The 16,684-nt window shown below is 39.2% G+C and overlaps 2 protein-coding genes across 3 annotated transcripts in view; one reads left to right on the plus strand and one right to left on the minus strand.

Annotated features, from left to right (window-relative positions):
- The window catches only part of LOC125240081 (exportin-7-B), a 91,135-nt gene extending 88,771 nt beyond the window's left edge, over nt 1-2,364 (minus strand). Inside the window, exons 1-2 of the mRNA XM_048147927.1 lie at nt 2,340-2,364; nt 400-495 (exon numbers count right to left, since the gene is read on the minus strand). Coding sequence (XP_048003884.1) covers nt 400-495; nt 2,340-2,354 — 111 coding nt within the window. The 5' untranslated portion in view covers nt 2,355-2,364. The remainder of the gene's footprint in view (nt 1-399; nt 496-2,339) is intronic.
- A 600-nt stretch (nt 2,365-2,964) lies between these two features.
- LOC125239818 lies at nt 2,965-16,007 on the plus strand. 2 transcript variants are annotated; one of them, XM_048147523.1, is made up of 3 exons: nt 2,965-3,090; nt 11,779-11,904; nt 14,757-16,007. In XM_048147523.1, exons 1-3 carry the CDS (start codon nt 3,036-3,038, stop codon nt 15,920-15,922), a joined length of 1,347 nt encoding a protein of 448 aa, XP_048003480.1. In that variant the 5' UTR covers nt 2,965-3,035; the 3' UTR covers nt 15,923-16,007. The 2 variants fall into 2 exon arrangements, 1 of the variants encoding a protein (XP_048003480.1); XR_007178563.1 differs by lacking the exon at nt 2,965-3,090 and adding an exon at nt 4,786-8,357.
- The last annotated feature ends 677 nt before the right edge of the window (nt 16,008-16,684 follow it).

The raw sequence follows: 16,684 nt of genomic DNA on the forward strand, positions 1-16,684 counted from the left end.
TGGCCATTTTCTACAATTAAAATTAATATATTTAAAAAAAATATACTTTCTATTTGTAGAGGTTTACAATGTTCACAACTATTCCAAATTTCAAGTTGATAGCATTAGTAGTTCTCGAGATATTTAGGAATGTGACAGACGGACAGACAGACGGACAGAGTCGCACCATAAGGGTTCCTGTTGTATCTTTTTGGTACGGAACCCTAAAAAGGGAGTGTTCAATTTCTTCAGTTTTTTTTTTTGTATAGAAGAATTGGGAATTTAGAGGGAACCTCTGTTTTATCCGCAAATCGGACGCCGCAATGTCCCGGAGGGACATCCCGGGGAGTAATTTCTTCAGTTGGAAAGGGCTAACCCTTTTAACCCCGCTCACCACACAGGTACAAAATAAAAATTTACCTGAAAAGCGACGACAGCCTTCTCAGCGCGGTCCCGCACTTCTGGGTCCTGGGACTCGTAAAGTTGCTTGCACAGCAACTCTATCTGTATCACCTCCTGCACACACATATGATAACAAATTACACATAATATAAAAGAAAAAGGGACCAGTGAGTGAAAGTGAGTGAAGCGCTGGTGGCCTAGCGGTAAGAGCGTGCGACTTTCGATCCGGAGGTCGCGGGTTCGAACCCCGGCTCGTACCAATGAGTTTCTCGGAACTTATGTGCGAAATGTGATTTGATATTTGCCAGTCGCTTTTCAGTGAAGGAAAACATCGTGAGGAAACCGGACTAATCCCAATAAGGCCTAGTTACCCTCCGGGTTGGAAGGTCAGATGGCAGTCGCTTTCGGAAAACTAGTGCCTACGCCAAATCTTGGGATTAGTTGTCAAAGCGCACCCCAGGCTCGCATGAGCCGTGGCAAATGTCGAGATAACGCAAGGAGGATGATGATGAAAGAAAAAGTGACCAAGGCCTCTGGTGCCTGAGGCTGGAATCAAACCAGCGTACTCTGCAATCGCGGCAGTTGCCTATTACCACTCGGCCATACAGGTTACAGTTGCTGAGGTCAAAATTATCTCTTGTATGAGTAATCTACTATACCAGGACTAGTAGCGCCCTCTGCCTCTGGTTTTAATTTTATGTATATAGTAGTGTGACTACTTTAAAATAGCACAAGTTGAAATATTTTCAACATAATTATGATAATAGTTCAAATAAATCAGGTTTTTGTCAAAAAAATTGGTTCTGGTACATGTTTTTGGGGGTAACTTCTGTACCTTTCTTGTTACAGGGAACTAATGAGAAATTCAACATAGGAGAAATGTCTAAAATGGAAATGCTCGAACTGACTCCACGATACGGGCTTAGCCTAGTGTGGTGGTCAACAGCAAATAAAACTGTAACACTTTATTTTAATAAATAAACTATTTTTTTATATATTTATACCTAATGCTCAGAGAGACAATTATTTAAATTTCATACTCAATTAGGTTGCATATTTTTATCACAAAGTTCCTACGTCATATACTGAACATTTGGTGCAAGGACTTGAAAGTAAGCAACTTCTATCAGTTTCTTATAGTAGAGGATTAGTGGAGGATTTGGGCGCCATAATAATTACCACAAAACCGAAGTGTGTCTGTATATGTTTATGTGTAATATGACTAATATGATATAGGTCTTAACTAACCAAATTGTTAGGATTTTTTAAAGAACAGTTATATCCACTCTAAACCAAGATGCACAACCAAGATTATTTTTAACGACCACACACATAATAAGGTTAGGCTCATAGTCATAATGAATTATTTGAAAGCTGTTTAAATTATGGTAAAAAATAAACTCAAATATCTACTCAGATTGCGAAAATCTAATAAGAATTCAGGGTTCTTTTCGTTGGTCAAAATATTGATCATGATGTTCAATTAGGAATAAGAATAGAATAGCACAGCTACCTAAGTAAATAAGTGTAAGGTAGATTTGTTTAGCGAACATGTCTCGGATGGCGAAATATTGTGATAGGAACGGCAACGGAATGAAAACATTGACAAGCCAAATTCAAGGGTATGAGGTACACGAAATACGTCAACAACTAGCATCAAAATATAACCAAGGCGCCGGTTTATGTGTCAAGTGTTGCATATTACTACATCTGACGCATAACCGCATACCATATAATCATGTATAATAGGTAAATAACACTAAAATTTATAGCAAAAACTATGTCAAACCATGGTATGGAGTCCGGAAATGCACTTCACGAAACACGTGCAAGTTATGCATGAACTTGGAAAATAAGTTGATAACCTGAATTTTAAAGTATTATAGGATCATCTGTGAGTGTAAAATAGCCCGAATTAAGTTAATATTGCATAAAAATCGCAATATTTTGGTACTCACCTGTTCTTCGGCCATCTTTGTTATTTTCTCGCATTTGAAATGACGTTTCGATATTGCTCAACATTGGGTATGCCACATAAAGTGCGTATTCTCGGTATTCTGGTACATTTGTTCCCTTAAACAACTGCTTACATCCAAAATATGCGAACGTATTTTAAATTATAATTTTAAACATAAAAAGTGACATCAAACTTATGGTAAAAATAATTGTCTTCGGTACCATGCCACAGGGGCCGTTTTTAGATTTATTTTAGTTTAATTTTAGATTTATTTAGTTTAATTTTTATTTTAAGTTTAATTTTAGTATAACTTTAGATTTATTTAATAAATGTGTGCATTTGTATTACAATAATGTACTTATAAAGATTATTAATAAAATAATTGTTACATCTCATTTAAATTATTCGTTTTGCAAAAATGGTAAACAAAACGCGATTATGGATGCGTTCAAAATATTTCATCTAAAGATTCCCATGCGATATCCAACATTCTTTTTCGCCAAATCGTACTGGCCACAAGAATCTAGCCACACATTTCTAGAACTATTAAAGAAAACTTAAAATTAAAATAAATGACAAATAGAAAAATGTATACCTGATTAGTAGTTGTATTTTTAATAAAATAATTATTTAATTACTCCAAATTATCAATGCATCAAACCACGTGCCAATATTAAAAAGAGTTCGATAAAATAATATGGTTCCAAGGATTTTCCGTGAAGGTATCTGCAGACCTAGCAAGTTCCGCAGGCGTAAGTATCTGTTAGGTATAAAAACCTACTTAGACTCTTGATCAAGCTAGGAACATACTACGTGGACGTCCGCGGTCGCGCGACCGCGACCGATCAGTGTGCACGGTCTTCGGGACGAGGCTTCGGCTGACCAAAACATCCAGCGAGCCATGTTTCGATCGGACGTCCGTGCGCTCAAGGCCACGTCCACGACCGACGACCGATAGTTTGCACGGTTAAGTGTATATTCATTGACTAGATCCGCGTCCGCGGTCGCGCGACGGCGCACGTCCGCGTAATATGTTCCTAGCTTTAACGTCGTATAAGCTTGGAATAGTTTTTCCATTTAACCTTTTAGAGGGTGCGCACACGGGCGACTTTTCGATACGACTTTTTGTCGCTCACACCATCGGTCCATGGGCTAGTATGAAAGTGCAACCCACGATGGGACGCCACTTTTCATATAAGTAAACACATCCATGCGACAAAAAAATCGCATCGAAAAGTTGCCCGTGTGCACCTGTCTTGTAAAAGTAAAAAAGGGGATTTGAGGGGAAAGTGATAGACCTACTGACCCTGAAGTATACTTAATAGCTATATCACAGGCTATATAGTCCATAGATGTTCAAAATTCGGTAGCCAGAAATTCGTCGCATAGACTTTTAGACTAGTAGATATCTTTGCAGGAATTGCAGACCAGGTAAGTACCTATTGTTGTACAAAAAGTAAATGCTAGTTGCTAAACAGAATCTTGATACCTACCTATATGTATGCCTTATTGGATTGGCTTAAGATTAAGTAGTGGGTCAGATTAGCTTTTTAATTAGTTTAGAGTTTTTAATTATTCACATATCTGATACACCTATTTTACTAATCAAAAACTGTACCATATTCTCAGAAATAAATGATTATGATTATAATTATGATGTAGATACCTAATTCATTCGAAAATTATAATTTTTTCTTACTTTTGGGCTCAGAAATGCGTGGTCAAAATTAATCGGTTTCCTTAAGTTACACCGTGTATAATATAACTATCTCTGACTATCTGACTATCTTTGTTGAGAGCAACGGGGGAATAAAATATACCTATCTCACTTCTTAGTGCGTTTTCACATTATCCGATCCGATATCGGAATGTAGGACCGATATCCCATACATTTAATCCACCATCTTTGATTTTTGCCCTTGAAATCTTTTAGACATCCGATATCGGATCGGATAATGTGAAAATGCACTTAGCTGGAAGCTAGAAGTATTTCGCGACCGGAAAGTCTGTAATTTTTTTTATTTCAATTTTTGTTACCGTTTTTTTAGCCTATGTCTGTACACTTTTTATCGCTGTATACCAAACACGTAGGAATTATACGCGTTTGCACATTTTATCTTAATATAAAAAACATAAATGTCCATAACTATGTGAATGAAAATTGCGAAAAAAGTCCATGTGTAACTTTATCATTTTATTATTAAAAATATTATCTTTTACTCAAATTTGTAAAATAGAGAGTTTAGTAGAAATATTTTGATATTAACATGGCTTTTTTTCGCTATTTTCAGCAAATACCAACGTGTCGTACAGTATTGAGAGGAACTCGAGCTCTAGCCAGCCACCAGATGGAGTAGATATATACAAGAAGTACCAAAAACCGATTGATTATGCTATTGGCATTCACCAATATGATGACCCCAATATATTAAGACCTATGGTGTACATAGCACAAACCACACTAGTGGATACTGGTAAAGATGGTGATAAACATACTGAAACATTATTAGAAAGTCTTCAAAGAAAACTTGCATCCCAGCAAAGAGTTCCACAACATTTACTTATTGATGATGCAGAACAACAAAATGAGGCATCTGTCGATGAGGCCGCTAAAGCAAAAGCGGATAAGAAAGACCAGTTTTCAAAAGATGATTCGCTGCAAATAGACAACGTTTGGCGATTTGCACCCATACATGATAGTGATGTGACCAAAGACGACCAACTTCTCCAGAAACCCGAACTTATTCGTCAAAATCATGATATCATTTTTGATCCAGCCACGCGTCCCGCAAATATCCGTCACCGATACGAGATAGATTCCTTTGATGAACTAGCAAAAAATTATTTATCAATGGATATAGATGAAGTTGACAAGCGGCTCTTACAAGATATGGAGCGTATGGGTTTACCCATTAACACAAGCGAAGCTATGAGTCCAAATATCAACGTCTCTTGTGAAAAGGAAGATAACAGTGAAAAGCTTTCGTCGAAGCCTGTCGAGTCTCAACAGAAAAAGGCGACTGTAAGCAATCCACATTACTATGACAAAAAACACTGGTGCAATCTTTATTTTAAAGATTTATCTGAAGTTCCAGAGGAAGATGTCCATGAAAATTATAATGTTTTTGCACCTGACAGGACGTTCCACTATGACATGCTACCTTTACATTTCGTAGATTACGATCCGTTTTATAAAAGCAGTAAAATTAATAAACCCCTCCAGAAATTCGGATTTGAAGAACATGATGATATGTTACCATTTCATCTATTCAATTGCCAGGATTTCACCCAACTAGATTTGAGAGTCGGTAATGATTGTAAGATTTATTCCGCCATTGAGAACATAAAGGTTGATGAAACTCAGCCAAGTCACTTTGCCCTTCAAGGAAACTTGAATAATGAGGTTAATTCTGCTTTGAATGCTATTGAACAACTGGAACAGTATGATTTTTGTACATCATCCTTCGAGGAATTACTCTATGGAGATGAAAGAGAACCAAAACCTGAAATGAGTGAAACTGGAATATTTCAGACTTTACTATATGAGGACAGGGACATTACAAATTTTGATTATACTTTTCCATGCTATAGTACAAATGCTGAAGTCCCATTAAGTAATCAACATAAACTAAAAACGGTAACAGACAAAGCACAGGGGTCTAAGCCAATTAGACAAATTGAACAAAAAACAATGCCGGTAGAAGAATTAATAAAGGAGAAAGAACACGTAGTAAAGCCACTGCCTCGCATAAGTCTGTCAAAACCAAAAGATGCTGAAAAATCTGATGCAATAGAAACTATAGAACAGAAAGTTGAACAAAATCATATTATAAATTCGAACGTTATGGAACAGGTTAAATCATATACTCCGGAAAACATAACACAACCCAAAGAAACTCTTGACAGACTTGTACAAGTTCATCCTCAAACAATGCCTCAAGAAAACGTTAAAAAACCAAATTCCGCTAATAACATGATGGATGTACTAAAGAACACGCCAACGGAATACGAAATATCTGAGACAATTATACAAAGTCCACAGGAGCCAAACCCCAAAACTGTTCATTTAAGTAATTTTATAAATGCCAGTGTTATGAAACAAGTTGGTGCACATACTGTTCCAAATAATACAACAAACCCCAATGAAAGATTTCACAGACTTAATTCTCAGTCGCTCCCAAATCCCGAATTAATGTCTCAGGATAACATCGTGAAACCAAATGTTGCGGAGCAGCTGAAGGATGTACTACAAAACGTGCAAAAAGCAACGAAAAGCAATAAACCTGGTACGGTACCACATAACACACCAGATCCCAATAATAAGGAAGTTGAATTAAGGGTTTTTATAAATGCTAAAGTTATGGAACAAATTGGTGCACGTATTGCTTCGAAAAACACGCCACAAGCCCGTGAAGGATTTGAGAGTCTTGTACAAATGAATCCTCATTCACCTGCAAATAACTTCGCCTTAAACAACACGCCGCAACCGCGGGAAGGGTTTGAGAGACTTGTAAAAATGAATCCTCAATCGCCTGCAAATAACCTCACCTCAAACAACACGCCACAACCGCGAGAAGGGTTTGAGAGACTTGTACAAATGAATCCCCAATCACCGGAAAATAACTCCCTATTTGTACACATGAATCCCCAATCACCTGTAAATAATTCGCCACTTGTACAAATGAATCCCCAACCACCTGCAAATAATTCCCCCTTAAACATAATACATGACAAGATAATGGAACAAGTCCGAGCACCGCCACCTAAGTTGAAACACACAACAGATTCGGTTAAGGGTATCCACTCCGTTGTTCAAATGCAGCCTCAAGCAGCACCTGAAACTAATCGTAATCCGCCAAAAGCGACATTCAATGAGCCTTTGAAGGAAACAATGATATATGACCATCCACCTTATCAAGAGACTGCAACGCATGAAAATACTCACGAAACGTTTGAATCCCTGGCGGTACAAAAGCCTAAACAGCTAAATATAAACAATGAGGCTGTGGTGCCGATTGACACACTTGTACAAGCGGAGAAAACGCGGCAGCCGTCCCGAGGAACTGAAACCATGGTACAAAGCTGCGTACAGACGACATCGACACCTACCGAAGATGACGATACAGCAAATAAACTCAAGCTAGATTTGAATTTATCACTTTCAGAGCTCCTTAGACGCGTTCGGGCGCGTAATCGCTTACAATATCTCAGAGAAATAAAAGAACAATTTGAAAGCATGTCAGTATTGTATGCGGAGGAGAAAAGGTGTCCTCCGAGCGACAGGCCGCAATGCCCACCGCCGCCTGAATGCTCCAAGCCCTGTCCACCGCCACCGAAATCCCCATGTCCACCGCCAAAGAAACAACCCGTATGCCCGCCGCCAAAGAAACAACCCGTATGCCCGCCGGCACCGAAATGTCCTCCAGAGCCACCTAAATGTCCACCTCCTAAAGTACCGCCTAAATGTCCACCTGATCCACCTAAATGTCCACCGGATCCACCCAAGTGTCCTCCAGAACCGAAATGTCCGTGCCCTTGTCCTCCACCACCGAAATGCCCCCCTGCACCGCCTAAATGCCCATGTCAATCTACTGACTTTGATGAACCTGTAGCTATACCTTACCTGAACCTTTTTGACACTGGTACTGGTTATTTGAGGTCTGTAATAGAGTTAGTAAAAAAAGGCTTTCTGGAATCGAAAAACATGCTTTTCCCTGGCATGACGAGGGAGACGGATAGGCCTTATGGGTTGAAACTGAATAGAATAAAGGATTTCGAGCCGTGGACGCCGGTTCCGTCGTGGCCGTTCCCCGTGGAGCACAAGAAGAGGAAACTGCAGTGTCCGTACCACGGCTGCCCATACCCGAAGCCCGGCCCAGTCCGACCTAACTGCCCTGAGCTCCCTTGCACTGGTTTCCCGAAACGCCTGACTTGTTCTGACACTGATATTCGGCAAGATTCAAGAGAGACGATTAACATATTATGATGTATCTACTAAATTGGCGTTATAATTAAGCAGGTAATATTTTCATTAACTGGAAAATTATTAATGTAACCACTTAATGCTAAAGTCTGTGTTAGTTCGTAAACCTAAGAATACCTATAACGAACTATGACATTTCCCATTTTCTGACTTCGTCACATGTAGCAGACAGCAGCGTAGCAAACAACGGAGAGTTCAACCTGTCCCCTATCATCTGCAGGATGATGTTGGGACTGGCGCGCACCAGGGACGCTGCAATTGCTGCCCTTTTGCTAGTGGCATAGAAGAAATTGACCCTCCCTTCAGCGAACATCCCTGATGCGCTTAAAGTGCCCTCCACACTGCCGCGCTGCTGAGGCGCGATACGCGCGCGAGTGTGGAGGGCGCTTAAGAATAATTGTAATCCACGTAATTTTTAACCCGCGACGCAAAAACGCCGGGATGCTATTAGTTTGACGTCTGTGGCATCGTAGCTCCCGAACAGAGGAACCGATGTAGAATTCGTTTTTTTGTTTGAAAGCTGAATTAGTCGGGAGTGTTCTTAGCCATGTTTGATGGAAATTTGTCGTCTATGGTTTGTTTTTCAAAATTTAGGCTAGTACCTAATTTAGATAGACAGTATGGCAAAGTCTCATATTGACGTCAATCTGAATAATAGTATGTATATTTGTGACATTTTCAGGGTCATTCTATGGGTAAAGGCATTCTCTAAGTACCAGTCAATCATAACTAGGATTCATAGGGCAAAACAAATTTTTCGCTCAAACACCTAATTGTAAGGCCTGAGTCTCAGACGAATAGACTTGACACAAGCGTACACCCGTAAGGGACAGATATAGAATAATGGAGCGAATTTAAGAATTTAAAAATGGCTGACAGTTTACCATAAACAACCTACGTAATTTGGGCGGTTAATATGCTTGACAAGTCACGTCCTTATTGTTTGCCACAAACTCGTTTGTGGCAGCGGCGGAAAAGTGAAACTATGACAAAGACAAAAAATAACATTCCTTCGCGGGCACTATGCCCAAGTGTCAAAATGTCCATGGGGACAAAATGCCCAATGGTCAAAATGTCTATGGAGTCAATACGTCCAAAGGGTCAATATGTCCAAGGGTCAAAACGTCCAAGGAGTCAATGTGCCCAAAGAGACAAAATGTCCAAGGGTCAAAACGTCCAAGTAGTCAATACGTCCAAGGGTCAAAATGACCAAGAAGTCAATATGTTAATATAGTCAACATGTCTAGGGGTCGAAACGTCCAGGAAGTCAATATGCACAAGGAGTCAATATGTCCAAATGTCAAAATGTCCAAATAGTCAATATGTCCATAGAGTCAACATGTCTAAGAGTCGAAACGTCCAAGAAGACAATATGCTCGAAGAGTCTATATGTCCAAGGGTCAAAACGTCCAAGGAGTCAATATGCCCAAAGAGTCAATATGTCCAAGGGTCAAAACGTCCAAGGAGTGAATATTGAAAAATAGGAATAAATAAATATTGGGGACACCTTACACTAGAGATGGGCCGAATATGGACTTTGCCGAATACGAATATTCGGCCGAACATTCGGTTCAGCTCTTACCGAACCGAACATTCGGCCGAATATTCGGTTACGCCATATTTTTAAGGCGGATGTTAAGATTAAACTATTAAATGATTGATAATGGTTACATATGTTACTACAACTATGTTCTTATGATTTAGTGGATAACTAAAACTTAGTTAAAAAATTCTGAAGTCTAAACTTTGCTCAACTCTTAAACGGGGGGGGGGAGGTTCGCGTAAATATGTTCATGTGAATAAAGGAATTTGTTTATATTTGCGGTAAGTTGTTTTGCCAAACGTTTATTTGGGAAATGATAATTTGGGAATAATAGTTTGGGAAACGTTTGTGAAACTTTGGGAAACGTTTTTTGGCGAATGTTCAGTAAACCCAAATACCTAAACATATTATGTAATATAATGAAGAGACCAACTTTTTAGTTAGAAATAAGTACTATATTCCCGGATTTGTAAGTTCACATTTATTACAACTTGCACATATATAGACTTCTTGACTCCTTTGGCATGTAGATTAATTGAAAGTTTTGACCCTTGGACATATTGACTATTTTGACGTTTTGATTCCTGGGACGTTATGACCCTTGGACATATTGACTCTTTTGACATTTTGATTCCTTGGACGTTATGACCCTTGGACATATTGACTCTTTTGACATTTTGATTCCTTGGACGTTTTGAGACTTGGACATTCTGACACTTGGGCACATTCACTCATTGGACATTTTGACTCTTAGACATATTTACCCTGAGGATATTTTGTCTCTTTGGGCATATTGCCTCCTAGGACGTTTTGACCTTTGGACATGTTGACCCTTGGACGTATTGACCACATAGACATTTTGACCTTTGGGCATTTTGTCCCCATGGACATTTTGACACTTTGGCATAGTGCCCGCGAAGGATAACATTTTGCTCTCTGTCACTCTTATTGTAATTTGTATGTGACCATCTCGTTCGGTAGTGGTATTATTATTTGGCTGTCTAGTCTATAGTATCCTTTGTTTAAGGCCTGAGTGGATGCCCAGAGCGGAGCGTTCGGTGGGGCGTTGAGCGGGGCGGGCGAGCGTGCCTACATTCTATGCAGCGACGACTCAGGACACTTAAAATGAAATGAAATGAAATGAAATATTTATTTTCCAAGTAGGCATATTACAATGCGCTTATGAACGTCAAATAAAACTACGCCGGCTCTAACCCTACGCCTCAGCCTCGAGAAGATTTCAGTCCCCCTCAGTTGGAGGGGGGTATCCACTATTGGACCGGCAAGAAACTGGGCGGGCCACTTCTTTTCAAAACACTACATCTTATAATTAACATGCATTAAAAAACAAGATACAATTTAATAAGCAAAAATATTCATAAAAAAAAAATTAACACACTTAGTATGACTTTCAATGGTTTCACATACACGCTGCACGCCTCGGTCCGCTGCACGCCCAATGTGAGCGTATACTCAGGCCTCAGTATAATAAAGAGTACTATCGTACAGTATGGCCACTCCCGCTCCCCGCTGAAAGTGCCGTCCACCCTCTCGGTTACCTCACAGTTACCGCCTGTCAAAAACGCGAATAGTCGACCTGTCTTATTTCACTCATACAAGCATAGTACGCGTTCACCTACACGAGCTTAGGCTCCCCACAGACAGTCTTAAAAATTCATAATCTTAAAAAAAACTTGTATGCAATCTGACAGTTCAAACTGACACTGACAAGACACTGACAGATCTGAACTGTCAGATTGCATACAAGTTTTTTTTAAGATTATGAATTTTTAAGACTGTCTGTGGGGAGCCTTAGACTGTGTGCTAGGAACGCGCCTCTTTCATATATTTGATCGCCAGTGTCCGAGGTGTGCTCACTGTGCTCAGGCCTTACTCAAAGTTTTCCATTTTCAGTGCATAAAGCTACCCGAGGATTTTGCAAGACCGACTGGACGAAACCAAGGCACCTAAACAAGCCGTATACCGAGCATCGCAGCGATTTGCCGTTGGTCGTTCAAAACAACCCAGGGCAAAAATCCGGTAATTTTAATCGATTTTTCATTTACATACATACATACAGTCACGCCTGTATCCCATAAAGGGGTAGGCAGAGCACATGAAATTACTAAAGCTTCAGTGCCACTCTTGGCAAATAAGGGGTTGAAAGAAAACGAAACTGTGGCATTGCAGTGACAGGTTGCCAGCCTCTCGCCTACGACGCCACAATTTAACCCATATTATCCCATAGTCGCCTTCTACGACACCCACGGGAAGAAAGGGGGTGGTGAAATTCTTGTGAGCGTCAGAATGGCGGGTGTACATCAAGCAATCCTGGTGTGGTATACGTCAGGAGTTAGTGCTAGCAATGTGCCAAATGTGCGCTAAAATTCGAGCAATGTGCTCTTTGAACTCCAGAGATATTTAAGAAATTAATGACACCCGCCATTCTGACGTCAGGTTGGCGGGTGTACTTCCAGTTCTAGCTAATGGCTCCTTACTCGAGGGTGAAAGTACTGCCTAAGGTTAGTGCTCGCAATGTGCTTCCACATGTATGAAACACACACTAATTCATAGAGCCGTTGAAGAGTAATATGGGATTGAATAAATATATCTATAACGCCTGCTGAAATAAAATAGCAATGTTCATTGCCTGCAATGCAGAATTAACATGCAGGCGCTTTTCACAAAAAAGTGATACTCATAGATATATTTATTCAATCCCATATTACTCTTCAACGGTTCTCTGAATTAGTTTGTGTTTCATACATGTGGAAGCACATTGCGAGCACTAACCTCAGGCAGTACTTTCACTCTTGAGTAGGCAGCTATTAGCTAGAACTGAAAGTACACCCGCCAACCTGACGTCAGAATGGCGGGTGTCATTAGTTTCTTAAATATCTCTGGAGTTCAAAGAGCACATTGCTCGAATTTTGGCGCACATTTGGCACATTGCTAGCACTAACTCCTGACGTATACCACACCAGGATTGCTTGATGTACACCCGCCATTCTGACGCTCACAAATTCTTAACCCGTCACCACACAGGCAGCATTTTCATTTACAGCCTGGCAAAAAGAGTAGAAATTATCAGGTCAACAAAATCTTGGCACTAAAAAAGGCGGCTAAATTAAAAATGTAGGGCTCAGTCGGCCAATTATTGTCTGAATCATAAAACGCATGCCTTCGTAAATCTTGACGTTGGCTGAGTCATCGACGATCCATAAAATTTATATTGTAAATTGAAAATTTATGGGCGAAAGTTTAATTTCCATTTAAAATTTAAATTTCGCGCCGTTTTTTAGTGCCAACATTTAGTTGACCGTCTTTAATAATGGCGCCACCGGGTATGTAAACCGATTTTTGCATGTGGCAACTATTAATTGAGTCAGTTTTGTATAGGAACAGTAAAGTGTTGCTATTACAAAAAAAATGTAGTTGTCAGTACAGATGGTGTTTTTTTACGCACCAGTGCGAGAACGAACGTCGAGACTTCGGAGGTCCATCTGTACTGAAAAACGTCGTTCGATACACGTGCGAAAATGTACTATTTTAAGTCTTGAAATATGATCAGGAATACGCAGTTAAAATTATTCAGTTTCCTTATGTTACACCGTGTATTTGTTAAATATCGAATACAGGGAAAATAAGACGAGCAAGGTTTCAAAAACTTAAGTCCAGGGCCATGATTTCATTATTTTCATTCACTTGCATTATGAAATAGATTTATCATCATCTCTAAAGATCGTTATCAGCGTGCTGTATCGGTGGCAGCGTATGGTTGACAAAAAAACAAATACACAAGTATTTAAAACATTATATGGGCCATTTTTTTCAATGTTGTCCACCCCACTTATTTTGTAACATGGGTATTTTTTACGCGATTAATACTCAGAATCGCAAGCTCTTTCGATCCTGATAGGAGAAAAAAAAATGTCCCAAGATTTCCATACATTTTTTCGAACCTTCCATTCCGTTACCGCCATACAAAATGTATGAAAAAATGGTAACGGAATGGAAAAATAAATCTGGGGACACTTTTTTATCCTATTAGAATTGAAAGAGCTCGCGATTCTAAGTGAAAACCACATACAAATTTCCAAATACAAAAAAAGTGGGGTGGACAACTTTGAAAATAAAAATGGCCCATATACTTAACAAATTATGAAATATATACATATTTATAATTACTTTTCTAAATTACATTGAATAAATAACTAAAGTTTGTTCAACAGATTTGGCTTCGCGCATTACTTTTGACTTGAACTACTTGAATAACAATTCTAGATAGTCGTATATAGAGTGCATTAGATTATTTGGATTAAAATAATATTATACACTTCGCGTAATGTATTTTTACGACATAATTTGACGTATTTTGTTTTAAAAATATATAGTTGGTTGGGAAAAGCTTTGTACAGTCAAGTCTAAAAATATGGGTTTACACATCTTACTCAAAAATATGTCCTATAGCATCTTAGTCCGGTGTAATAAGAGCGTAGTACCATATTTATGAGACGATTATTTCGATACGTATTTTTGTACTTGACTGTACCGTAGAGGTGTAATCCTAAGAAGGAAAGCATTTATTTTGTAGATAAGAACAAAGTGAATATGTATTTAAAGTATAATTGTATTTGTTTTTTTTGCCAACCGTACCATTTGCCACGAAAAGTGCACCTTGATAACGATCTTTGCATCTCATATTAAATATTTATTTATTGGAAAACGAATGAAACATAACTTACAAAATTTATTTATTTATTAACTCACTGTCATGAAACTCATGAAATTAAACCATCGATCGTTACATAACACTAATTAAAATTATAGCTAAAAAAACATTCTTTACCACAATATTAGCAATAATTCGTGTTTACTTTTTGCTATTATAGTTCGGTACGGCGAGCTATGGAAAGCATGGTTTGCCATAGAATATGAACTCATCAACTCCATTGCGAAAAACGGCAAAGTTACAGCACCGTTCCTGTTTGACTATAACCGAAACGACGGCATAAAAACCTACACAAATATAGAAAAGAAAGACGATGTTTCGAAAGATGAAGGCGCGAATAAAGATGAAGGCATAAATAGACGACACGTAGATGCGATACTACGGACATATTCTGAATTGCAAGCGTACTCTTCACCAATGGTCAAAAAATCTGGCTTTGTAATGTTAGAAGAAAAAGGTCCGGAAGATATATCTGCAGCTACGGTAAATGTAACAACAAAGAATGTGGAAGATGAAAAGCTTGAACAGAAATTAGAATCAATTGAAGAAGTACCGTTAGTCGAAGCTGATCCCGATATCATTAAACCGCCACAGACTTCAGGGCCCGTCGTGATGAACATGTCTAGTTCTGATATCGAGGAATTTGCCAGGCATTCAGACTTTCAGATTAGCGATGAGCCCGATAGCGCGTCTATTATTCATTACCATTACCAAGTCGATCGACAGAAGGATACAAACTTCATTAAGAATTATTTCGAAAAAGATAGTTGCAGAAAGTCGAATATCACTGATCTTATCACTCTGAATGCCGTCCCGGAAATCAAGGACGAAGAGGAACTATCTCTTATGGATTTAATGCAAAGAGTTCGTCAAAAAAATCGGTTGATCCGCTGTCGCGATATAGAGTGTCAACTGAATGCCTCCGCAACGGATGAAAATGTTATGGCGGACAGGAACACCAATTTCCCGCAGCATCAGTTCCCTTACCAGCAACCTGGGTGGGCCTGGCCGACGCCAACGCCCTTTCCACATCACCCACACAGGCATCCGTCTCCAATGTACCCTCACGTTGCAAGCCCGCATCCTCGCAAGGCAGAGCCCATAACCCCTGACAACCGCCCAGGATATAATAGAGCGACTAAAGTAAATCCTGTGACGCTGGCTCTATATCTCGGTCCTTTGGTTACAGCTTTTAGAAATGCTAGTATCTTATTTCCTCTCCTGACAGCGAGTCTCATCTCGAAGACTTCTAACAAAGACCCGGACATTGATAACATTTGTGTGCTGCACTCCTGCTATGAAAAAGAATCGGGGACAGAGAATTAGTTACTTACTCAAGCATACTTATGATTAGACTAGACCTATAAATTATTGTGTAAATTATTTATTCAATAAAAATAGTAATAAATAATTGTTGGCTTGAATCTGATGTATTTACTATGACGAAAAGCTATATTGTCACAGTCGATGCATTCATTGTTTCATCTTTTCTTGTCACTGAAACTATGTTTGGGTAGGGTTCCAGGGGCCCATTTCTCGAAGCTACAAGCTACAATTTACAAGTGGTTGTCAATGTCTAATGTATGACAAGTTGGAAAGAGACTTCCGCTTGTAACTTGTAACTTTCAGTTTTGAGAAATGGGCCACAGACCTTACAAAAGAACAGTAAGTAGTAAAATGTGCAGTCACAGTGCATAGACCAGCCACGGAAGTATTTAACTAGACTGCCATCTCTCGACGAAGCATAATGCATACTGTCATCCAAAGGGATATTGTCACACATTAATTTTAGCGCCACCGAGACGACTGTATATTTCTCTTGGTGGTTCAGAGGTACGTTTTTTCTTACGGAGTTACTTATAGGTATGTATGTCTTGTCATTGACATAATAATATCGCAATTTGTAACGCCTTCGAGTACTTCAAGATTTACCTACAGGGAATCCCAGCCAGTCACAACTAGAGAAGACAATAACTTCTCATAAATGCATAGCATGACTAAAGACGGCAATATAATAAAAAACAATTTCAAGGTTTTCCGACTGGGACAGCAGATGATACATAGATCAAAGCTCAGGGGCATAAGGTA

The sequence above is a fragment of the Leguminivora glycinivorella genome, chromosome 26, assembly GCF_023078275.1.
Source record: "Leguminivora glycinivorella isolate SPB_JAAS2020 chromosome 26, LegGlyc_1.1, whole genome shotgun sequence".
NCBI lineage: Eukaryota > Metazoa > Arthropoda > Insecta > Lepidoptera > Tortricidae > Leguminivora > Leguminivora glycinivorella.